Source organism: Trichinella spiralis, assembly GCF_000181795.1.
Source record: "Trichinella spiralis strain ISS 195 chromosome Unknown Scfld4, whole genome shotgun sequence".
Taxonomy (NCBI): Eukaryota; Metazoa; Nematoda; class Enoplea; order Trichinellida; family Trichinellidae; genus Trichinella; species Trichinella spiralis.
Genome location: NW_003526943.1, coordinates 10,442,321 through 10,454,583, shown reverse-complemented (window position 1 = coordinate 10,454,583; position 12,263 = coordinate 10,442,321). Strand labels below are relative to the sequence as shown.

The 12,263-nt window shown below is 30.0% G+C and overlaps 1 protein-coding gene across 1 annotated transcript; it reads right to left on the bottom strand.

The window, feature by feature from the left end:
* Positions 1–2,423: 2,423 nt before the first annotated feature.
* Tsp_06309 (hypothetical protein) lies at positions 2,424–6,581 on the bottom strand. The gene is made up of 6 exons (XM_003378331.1): positions 6,510–6,581; positions 4,985–5,023; positions 4,617–4,651; positions 4,221–4,254; positions 3,010–3,060; positions 2,424–2,609 (listed from the first exon to the last, which is right to left on the bottom strand). The coding sequence occupies exons 1-6, from the start codon at positions 6,579–6,581 to the stop codon at positions 2,424–2,426; spliced, it is 417 nt and encodes a 138-aa protein (XP_003378379.1).
* Positions 6,582–12,263: the final 5,682 nt, after the last annotated feature.

The window sequence follows — 12,263 nt, the reverse complement described above, 5'->3', positions numbered from 1 at the left end:
TGAAAAATGTCTCATTTTAAGTTTATAATGTAAAAAAAATTTAATTAATACTTTTAATTATAAGATTTTCAGTTTTTCATACAATAATAAATGGTGCATAAATCGTTTTTATCAACAATATTTATTTCTCTATCATTTTCATTTGCGGAAGGAAACTTGTGATTTGCATCTGTTGAGAAATGAATAAAAAAGGATAAAATTTTAATAAAATTGAAAAATAAAAAACAACTTCCGGTTCAGTTAACGTTGAAAGATAAAATTTTTTTTCAAAAAATTGACAAACCACCCTCAACTGCATTTCACTTGGTGCACGTTAAACATTTCTCACATTACAAAAAGCAAATTATTGATTTTACTAGCTAGTTTTTTGTTTGATCTCCGATGCAAAATTTATTGGAATGAAAAACGTAAGCGTAGTGTCAAGCGTTGATAAAATTCCATTTCACATTATGTACAAATGTATATTATATTAATTGTGGTCAATTTGTTCGACAACATTTTACGTATTGGTGTTTTTGAATGTTTACACATTTTTTGAAAATGCTATCTTTTGCATCATTGTTCATCATTTGTCACAAGTTCACCTGTTCTGTCTAGGAAGCACGTTGTTTACGTAGACCAGCCAGCCAGACAAGCTAGCTAGCTAGCCAGACGGCCAGACAGACAAGCCACGCGCAATTGGGGCTGTTAAATTTTGTTTATTGGCCCGTTTCTAGACGGGCGAATCGATTTTTCGAACCCGCCACGCAGCGTCTGGCGCATCAAAACGCGTCGGTCGTGCCAGTGGGAAAATTGAAAGAAAACGCACGCAGCAGTAGTAGTAAACGACCGACCACAAGCCAAATCAATTTGCAGGCACTCTTTGATCACAACAACTGCAAATTCGAGCATGCCACCGACCGGCACCAATTGTTAATGCCATCGTGGGCGAATTTGATGGAAAAAGAATTATAAAAATTAACAAATCGGACGATTCGAAAAATATTTCAAAAAGCGAAATTATTTGTACCAATAACATGCGGTGACGGTTGTCTTTTTCAATTTGTTTCACTTCCTACTTACCGTATCCGGTGGAAGCAAGTGGAAAAGTTGACTGGGCAACGACAGCGTCCACCCCAGACACGAGCTTGTGATGCTCAAAAATCTGAACACAAGTTCGGATCTACGGGTTGACTCGGTCGCGCCAACGCATTGATCCTCTCGCACCGGCAAACCCACTTCCGCTAGCACAGCACAAAAAATGCCAGCCGTAGTTTAACCGTCACCGACATGTAGTAGATAGAAGAAGGAAATGAAAAGGGAAAAATTAATAAAATTGCATATTTTGGCAAACGAAAGACACCGGATGAAGTTGAACAAGCACAGAGAAAAGCTGCTATTCGAGAGTTGGATCAGGTCGGCTGAGAAACACCAAAATATACCTTAAGAGATCTGGTCGATATTTGGACTCGAGAAAATTGTCTGAGAAAAATTAAATGGAGAAAAAAAAATGAAAAGCAAGAGAAAACGAGAGATGTAAATGAACAAGCAAAGGGGGGATGTGAATGTGAATGAACAGAAAAGAAGAGAAGAGAAGAGAAGAGAGAGAGAAAACCGAGCCGCTGACCAGCATCGCCGAATGGCCTGAAATGAACGCTTTCGCGTTTGGCGTTCAATAAATAATAAGGAGGCGGCCAATAGATGCCGCGCAGCTGGTAAACAAACCTGCCGCATGACCAGGCCGCGTCCAGCCACTGACCGTCTGGGGCAAATAAGAGCAAGTCAGGCAGTGCCTGGCTCCAACTATAAGTAAACAAGCAGCTGCTGACCATCGGCCAGTGTCGATCGATCGATCGCCCGCCAGACGCATTGACCCAATAACCCAAGGCGAACGAACAACAATATGCCCAACACGGCAAGTCAATCAAGGTCAATATCCCCCCCCCCCCAAATGCCCATCATCCAGCACCAAGCAGTGGATGGAGAGGAGAGAAACGAGCTTCGGTGTCGGCTAAATCTGACCTTTAACATGGCTGTTGAATGGGAGAATTTTCACTTTTTGGTCAAACAAACCCAAAAAGAAGAAGCATAAGAAAAAGCTGCTTCCAAGCATATTTTTCCTTTATCGTTCATTGCATGCATAGATGGCATGTTGTCTGAGACGATGATGATGATGATGATGAATAATTTGGGGGGGGGGGTTGAAAAAAAAAGTCGACAAATAAAATTTGAACAACAGCAGCAATAAAAAGAAATGCCGGAAAATGGCACGGAAAAGCGTAAAGATCACCATGGTACAGACTAGTACGAACTCGAGAGCAACAACAAATTGTGCAAATCACTTGAATTCCATTCACAACAGCTGTCATATAACGGAAAATAGATTTGACAATTTGAATGGAAATGAAATTCATTGAACAAAACTACACATTCACAATCACTGATCAAAATGCTAATCCACGTCCGGATCGACGGACTCTAGTCACACTGAGAAACAATGGCGAATTCAAATTGACCTCAACTACGTCTGGGTCACGACCTTGCCATACGGCTTTTTCCAAGGACTGTTCACAGCCTTGCCCTGAAGGTGGTTTCGCATATATCCGCACATTTGTTTCATTTTCATCAAACTATTCCATACAATTTTCATTCAAAAAACAATCACCTCAACGTTGATGAATACCCAACTTACAGTAATCTTCAAAATGCAGGTGTTAGAATTTTTGACAAAAAAATGAACAAATAAAATTTTCATTTCGTGCAACTTTACAATTGAAAATGTACATATTTTGAAAAAAATTAATTTAACAAATGAATACTAGTCATCTTAATCTGCCTCTTCTTTTCTTTGTAAATGAAACATCCATGTCATGTGAATCTTTCAAAAAATTGAATAGGGAATGTTTCAAATTACAAATCACCTACATGAATTGAAACTGAAATTGAAATAAATTTGCGTTCATTATTGATCCTGGCGTGAAATTCTTCCAACGTTCGTCATTGTTCACAACGTGTTGTGTTTGAATAAACAACACCTTGCCAAAATCCGCCCCCACTTCGCATTGCTGGATCAGCAAACTTCTTTGAAGAAGAAGAAGAAGAAGAAAGCAGGCAAATTTTTTGAACAACAATTATGAAATTTGAGAATTTAGAGAGTAAAAATTCACGAATGCTGAACATAGATATGAAAAATCTACATCTACTTTTAAATCCATGATCAATAAAAGTGAAAATGTTCTGTTTAATCTTCTTGTGCAAAAAGTTTCCCAGTATGTTCTTCAAATTTCTGCCATGAAACATTCTTATCAATCGAAACTGTTCACTTCAAAACAACAGAAAAATTTAGTCGAGTAATTGCAGAGCATAATGTGATTAATGAATTAAAATTTAATTTATTCAAAAAAAAATACTAAAAGATATTATAAAAAAGGAATTTAATCCGCAAGAAGAAATGTGTAAAAGCAGAAAAAAGCAAATTAATTATTATTTGTCAAGTGAAAATTTTCCTTATTGAAATAGATATGAAGAACAATGTAGTAGTGTAAGTAAGAAAATTAATTTTTATCAATATTTCAAGTTTAAATTGTAATTCGTTTCGATTCATATTCCTGACATCAGCAGATTGTGACATACAAGCATATAATTAAAACGTGAACGTAAATATTAATTAAAAGAGCATTTCAAATTATAAGTAGCTGCATCATATATATATATATGAATATGCAAGACACAGCACAAAGACAACCCTTATTTCATGCAAAATTTCCGTAAGTTACTCAGAATTACAATAAGGTTTTATAATAATCAATTTGTTTTTGAAATATGCATCAATTGGCATTGTGAATTCAATATCTTTAGAAATTTAGAACATAAATTTGCAAGCTAATATTACTATTCTATTATTCTCAATTGTAAAATAAGTCTTTTTCAATGCATTTTTATAGAAAAAAAATAAAGTTTGATTAACAGAATATTTAATGTATCATCATTTTCAAAAAATGCATGAATACGATATTAATGTTTATGTTGATTTTAATTTTATAATATTATATTTCAACATTTAAAATATCTTTTTCTAATATATAACTTATTAACTGTAGTAATTGGTTAAATTTTAATTGTAAAATGGTTACTTTAAAACTAATATTAGTAATGAAACGTTATATAGTGATATTATTAAAATAAATTTACATCTTTATTTAATATATTTTAAAAGAATATGTCAAGTTGCTTGAGTAAACCATACATGCAGTTTCAACATTTCTCCATGTCATGCTTAAATGAATAAATTAATTAATTGAATAAAATACAATGCAAAAAAGAGCAATTAATTCCCCTTTTCAAAAATACAATAAACAATAATTTATTAATATTCAATGCAGAAATCTGAGAAAAAAGCAAATTCTATCACAGCTATTCTCAACACCACATAAAGTTCGTTATTCTGCACAACGCTTAAAATGAAATGATATATCAATAAAAATTGTAGATTAAAAAGAAAATTTTTATAATAAATTCAAAATTAATGCATCGTGTTTAATAATCATTCTTGAGTATGTTTATAATTTCAAAATAAAAATTAAAAAGATTTATCAAGAATATGGAAAAAAGGTAAAAAGAAAAGAAAACAAATTTACCGTAGCAATGAATCATTGAGCAAAGTTGTGGGCGTCTTCAGGATTGCCAGAATATTTAATGCACTTGTAATAGCTGTCACTGAGTTTCCACCTTGTCGATCATGTCAAAGTTGAATGAACAAGTGAAATTCATTTCTTCCGCTTAAAAATGATAAAAGCTTAAAAAAATGCAATTACAATTTTCCTGTGCAAAGATCATATTAAATATCAGATAAAATCAACGATGAAAAATAAAAGTAATACAAAAAAGTAAATTGCTTGGACAATTAAATGGAACGGTCTAGAAAAAAGAAAATTAACGTCAAATCAGTCACTTCGTAGAAATTAAAATTAGTTCAATTGTTTTTTCTTCTATTCTCTAATTAAACATGTACCGTAAACCAATTTGGTGCCACCGTTGAAATTGTCTGCAAAACAAAGCTATAAAATTCTTTATAGTTACGAAAAAAATACAATAAAATAAAAAAAACTCATCACTTATTGTACAATTTAATTCTCTGATCAAATGCATCAAAATAATCGTTTAAACTTATCATTACATTATCAATAAACGCTATATTGAGAGTTTAGAATAAATTATCTTAATTGTAGAACAAATACAGCTGCTTGCAAAAATATAACATTCAAGTGAACTCTAATTTATGTTCTTTTCAGTATTTAATGTTCTTGATTAAAAAAAATGCAAACTACAGATATTGCAATCCGATGCACAACAACATATGAAATCAATACTAAACACATTTCAATAAATGTACTGGAAAACATTTCCACTTTTGCTTCATACATTAAATACTAATTATACTTTCATAGCATATATTTTGCAAATTACTGAATATACAAGCATGACTTATTTATATATCTTTTATTTTTAAAATTCAAAAAAGTTGTTTATCTTCATTTACAGTAAGCGAAATTCTTTACTACAATTATTATATAAAAAACTTAAAAACTTTAATTCATAAAGCTAAGTTACAAAAGATGCAAAATAGAAATTATTTGTTTAACATAGAAATATGTTTCACATTTGTATTTGAAATGCAACATAAATTATAATTTAAAGTTCAGTTGTAATTCAATTTTTGAATGAGAACATTCTAAATGTAAATTCATGATAATATTTACGTTCAGTAAGAATAAATAATCTTACTGAAGCACATGCTATTGAAATTCACTACAACCACTTTAAATACCATTCAATTATAATACGTAAGTATACAAATTTTTATTATTTTTAAGAAAATTCTCTTCATCTCTTTATACTATTAAAATATGGTCTAATTAATTAATGTTACATGCGCATAACTTTACGTAATTAACGCTAGTATAAGAGATTCCTGAGGAGTACGTATACAATATGCGTATTGTGACTATTCAATACTGAAATGTTGAAGATCTCAAAAAAATCTTGCAAATTGAATGATGAAAATTTATTTAAAAAATTAAATGCGACGTTAAATATACATATAAGTAAATGTTAACACAGAACATCTAAAGAATGTAATTAATTTTATAAACTGTTCAAATTAATCTAATGTTCAGTTTTGCTTGCATTACAATCTTTTCATCATCAAAAAATGATCCAAAATGCAATAATATTATAAGATGAAAAATTAATATTCACTTTGGCCAGAAGAATTTTATTTCCTTTAAATTCAATTTAATGCATAGTATTTCAACTTATTTGAATTCTGACTTCAGCTAGCTAATCTCGTAGAATATCAATATAAAACAACTTTCTTAAATAAAAGAGTTCGTTAATAAAGCTAACAATTTGTTTTATGCATCGCGTTTCATCAGTTCATCAGCATATTTAAATAGATAATATTTCAAAGTGAAATTTGATATTTAAAAAAATAAGGAAATGATTTAATTTAAAAAACCATCAATGCATACCTGAAGGTAGTTATTTGGTAAAATGACCTGAACAGGTAAAAAAATCGCAGAAGTAGCAGTATCTGCCTGCATCTTTCATAACCACTGACTGCGTTCCACTGACACAAAAAATTTTAAAGAGTTAAAAAAAGAGTTCACGGTCATCACAAGCCCAATTTCTAAAAAATTCAGGTAATATATAATAGAAAAATAAAATAAATTTAGGTTAAAATTGTAATAAAAAAGGTTTTTTTGTAAGGACAAACCACTAAGATATTAGATACTTTCATTGTAATTTTGCTAAAAGAATGTAATAACCATTTGTCCAGTGGTAATATCTTTTCAATGTCGAAAATTATTCTCAAACAGTTTTTATTGCTGATTTGAATAATAAATTTTAATTTTAGAATGACCTGAAAATTTCGAAATTTTCCAAACTAACTCAAGCACTGCAGGATGATATTTAACCATTCCTTTTTGCGCATGTGAAAAAAAATTCTCAAACTACTTGTGATTTACATAAAAAACATACTTTTCTGTTATATATATATTTATTTAATATAGTAACTATAAAGAAATTGATTTTTCAAAATTTGCTCTGCTGAACATTTTAAACCATAAGAAGAGTCATACTGTAGTTATTGAAAAAGCACGGCTAATTTTAAATAATTAGAAAAAAATCTCTAAATAATTTCATCAGTTGCTTATTTTTCAAAAATTCCATGAAGATAAGGCAAATTAAAATATATAAAACGTAATTGTCGCTATGTTATAAGATTATCAATCAATTAAAAAAATTAAATATGGTGTAATTGTGATTAATGCCGTTTATGTCAGTAGTTTTGTAAAGAAAACTAATATTTATGAAACAAAAGAGTCAAATCAATTTAAATTTTAAATGACTTTTGATAATGCAATTTCAAAAGACATATTCCTTATAACATTCGTACAAAAGCAACAACGTAAATAAATGTTAATAAGATGTTAAAAAATTATTTTAAATATCTGATCTAATTTATCTGTAGTTAAAGCTATATTATCATTGAAAAATTATTCAGCATTTTAAACAGCATGTTTAATGCAGCATTTTTATGAAAATTTATAGAATAGGCACAACACGAAAAGCTGTGAACAAAAAGTGAATGAAAATTTAAAGCAAAAGAAGCAATAGAATATTGAAAAGAAGAAAAACTGAAAATGGAAGCTATAATTCAATATTTGAACATACAAGCGAATGAATTGCGTATTCACTATGCAAATTTGGTTCAGCTATGTGCATTACTTACTGAACAACTAATAAAATAGCTTAATAAAAAAATTAATGAGTAAAAATGCACGACTGCTAATTTTAAATTCATAATTAAATTGAAATTATCTGCCATTTTTCTTTAATTTTTAATTAAACTATTGAAAATATGTAATTGTATTTCAGTGTAATTTTTTAATTATATTGAATTGTTTTCACAAAATGTCAAGAAGAAACCATTAAACTAAAATTTCAATTTGGAAAGGCTTTTTAATGCAAAAGCGAGCAACTAATTACTGAATTCATCAGCTAGTTTGTGTTTGTCATGTCATTTAATGATTATTTTCAATATTGAATATTCAGATTCTCTCATTACAAAGCAACTAGCTTAAAGTAAACCTTTAAGATTTCTTACTTTCTATTAGACATTCCAAACGTATCTTTTGATAAAATACTTTATGAAACGAACATACCGTAATAAGCAATATCAAAAAATATAATCAGTGTAAAATGAAAAAATAAATCCTCATAAATGAATAAAAATTGCACTAGTAATCTGATATCATTGAAAAATAAGCTGTATGGCGTGAATAAAAATGATAACTAAAAACGCCAAAATGAGAAATGATATTATGCAAATTTACACATTTACCACCTAAAACATTCCTTATTGTTTTGTCTAGACAGCAGCGTGCTGTCCAAGTTGCATTTGTTGGTAATTTTAATCTATTCTTTATTCATTATTTGAAACGATTGTATAGCTATATTTTTGCTTTATTAAGTACTATTATTTTGATTATCCGATGTTTAAATTCTCATTGACAACAACTTTCTGTAATAAAATTAAACAAAAACCACTGACAGAACTAGTTTATTATTATCACAGTATGTGATATGACAATAAAATTTGTCATACCATTTTATTATACGCAACAATGAAATTTCTTTGGCAAAACTGTCGCCGTTTGTTATACTGTAAAAAGTCAGAAATTATCCTGAGAATGAATGAATAAATAAACTGAAATGAGATTTTGCAACAGTTCAGGAAAAGAAAGAAAAAACAACGTAACAATAATACACAGTCTATTCACATTTGCTAGAAGAATGTAAAAGTTTTACATTCTGCATAGCTCCCGTTCGGAAACCGCGTAGATCATGATGCTAATGTACTTTTCTTGTTCAGGAAAGCTCAGTTCAAGAATCCACGGGGGTTGGTAAATTCTCTCGGCTGTGATTATGCGACAAATGATCAACCACAGGAACACATTTGCCATGCAGTTTTCCCGTAAACTGTAAGTTCGGATCTAGCTGAGAATCATTTACAAATTTTCCTAATTTTAAAGCACAATCTTTCGTCGCATTCTTCTCAAAGGGAGAAATCCTCTCTTTGCAAGATGCGTCAACTTGAATTACAAACATGGGCGGGATTTTACAGTTTTTAATAAGCGCACGATCGTGAAGCATCTTGCCACCAAAAAACCAACGCTGCTTCTCCGGCGGAGGTAAATCTGGTATCAATGAATGCAACAAATTTTTCGCTTTTAATACAGAGTCTGTGCTTTTCAACAATAATCGGACGTCTTTGCCGGTAGACGAAATGCGTAATTTTATGCTGCAAGTTTGCACCTCGTTTACTACTGTTTCACAGTCAACCGACACATCGCTTGGTTCAGAAGGCAGTGCGCGTTCTTCTACCAAATTATTAGGAAAAGAAAGGCAGTACAAAGGTATCTTATAACGATTGCCTAATTCATCATAACACTCACGAAGTGTACCTATAATTTCAATTCACACATGTAAATACAAGCATAATAAATAATAGACAATTTTCATATGAATTTCCATTTCCATTTGTGAATATTGATGAAAGCGACAAAAACCTTACTACTACAAAAGCTAACAAACAGAAAACAAAACATGTTAGGATAAAAAGCGTTACAATTAAATTTTTTAAATCATAAATTGCCATATATTGACAAACAAAAAATAACATAAACTGTTTACTTCATTCAACTACCTGAAAATCATTAATACATTTCATACTGTATAGTCTCGATTTATCAAAGTTTAATCTCGTTATGCAAACTGAATATTTTACGCACATTTTCACAGTTTACAAATTAAAGACACAACATTAAAAACGCTCACCATCGGGCAAAGAAATGCAAGCTCCATCCAAAATAGCTTGCGCAAGAGCAAAGTCACCCTGTTCAGATTGAAGAGCGGCTGCTTTCAGAGCATCCCAAATTTCTTTCCGACCCTCGAAAGCTGGCGCTGTTTCCCAGAATTCTTTCCGTTTTAGGACCACTTCATTAATGGTCACAGGAATATCAGATTTCCATTTTGGCTTTTCTTGAATCAGCGGTCTGCTCTTACCAATAATAACTACAATAGTATTGATGTTTGATGAAATGTCACTTTTAAACTAAAATTATTTCCATACATTAAAATATGTGCCTATAAAAACTATAAATAAAAAATATAGAATAGAAATAGAAATTAAAATAACTTAAAGAACAGATTCTTCCGGAATAACACAACTCGCATAACAGGAGATATATTTCCTGAAATGCTTCTATCCCATACATTACTGCTTTATAACAAACGAGCATTATTGAAAGTCAATATCAAAAAATTACAATTTATAACAAAATTGAAACAATGGAAAAAAATTAATTTGCTCTGTGTTTATTAACTAATTGTATTTTTGTTCTTCCAAAAGAATTTTAATCAAATATTATAATAAATTTAACTATTACTAAATTTCTTATAAATATGAACAGTGCAGAATATATTAACAATACAGCTGTTTGTTTGGTTTAAAGCTGCTTTAAACGTAATGAATGTAAAAAAATTTTTTTAATTAAAAGAAATCAAAGTGAAAGAGGTAGGTGTTAAATTCCATACTTGTGTTTTCTAAATCGTCAGCATAGGTTGATATATGACCTCTGCCAAGGCAAGCCCCCATCGAAGAAAAAACCAAACCATCAAAACAAATGGTTAGCAATATGATGATCCATCAATGTAGCTGTTAATGATTTGCAAGGACTATAAAAAAATCAGGTGATTTAAAAAAAGTTGTCAAAATTATAAAATACTTTGGAATATAGTTTATATTAATGAATTAACGTAAATTAGCTTAACGGCTATGTTTGAATGATAAGTGAAGCACTTGCTTACAATTATGTTTGGGGTGATTGCGCAATGATATGTTTTTAAATTGTTTGACATAATAAAATAATCTTTATACTATTTTAGACACTGAACTGAAAATTAGCTTTGATCATTAAAATTTTAAATATAACTTTTAAACCTTTTATCCATTATAAATGATTTATTTTTCAGTCTTTCAATTTTTAACCTTAGCATTGTAAGTTATAAAACAATGTTTTAAAATTTTGAAAATAAAAATATTTTATGCTTAATTTTATGAACTTATTCTTTTTTAAGTGGCTTTATTTTAAACAGCTATCTAATAAGCTTTAAAGCTAATAGATTGTATAAATTGTAAAATAGGACGCTACACTTGTTTCTTTATATTTGTTCAACTGTCAGATGTGATTGGTTATCATGATTTTGTAAATTAACCCAATTTTAATTTACAGCTAAATTTGAAGCTGACAGACTTTGGAATAAAATAAATAAATAAATTGTTGAATTGCTTCTTTTTGTTGCATTACATGTTAGCATGAGAAAAGTGACAGTTCATTTAGTGAATTTTGAAAAATTAAGCAATTTGTAAAGCAAAATTCAGTCTATTGTGAATATGAAATTGCTTTTTTACTATCTCAAAAGCAATCACCAATTTTAGAGTTGGTTTTATTCATATTGATTGCCGTTTCACGGAAATTAGTTGGCTATAATATTATTGGCTTGCTGTGCACTTTTGGCATTACCAATCCCCATTTTATGCCTACATGAACGTGCAATCAAGTCTTTGTGATTTATTTTGATTTTTTTTGTGCTCATTATCTTTGCAATCAGTTAAAGGCGTAGTCATTTTTCTATCAACTCCGGTGACCATGAAAATTTTTATATAAATGATCTGGCAAAAATGACTAACCGAGCGTGATTGGCAATAATGCATGCTTGGCCTGTCAGTATGCTAATAAATAAGTATCAAAGTGCTTATCAAAAGCCAAGTTTTATCATAATTATGCGCAGCTTGTTTAGTTGGTCGATCATGGTAAAGTGTGCTGCTCTTTGTTTAAATTAGCCAATGATGCAAAGAATGCAAAAAAGCAGCATTCCATTACTATTATTATTATTATTTCTGTACATTGATTAATTGAAATGATTGTTGTAACTGATACAGATGCGTCAATTTAGATGCAGACATGTGACATCTGTATAAGATTGTATATTCGTTTAATGTGTAACTAAAAGTTGATTTGAGCAGTGTCAGTGCCTTGTTGGAATGAAGAAGATGACTGTAGAAAATATATTTCATTTCAAAACACGAAAATATTGAAAATCTTCAGCTAATGCAGAACTATTTTGCAAGATTTTTTTTCATAGTTGAACTTGCT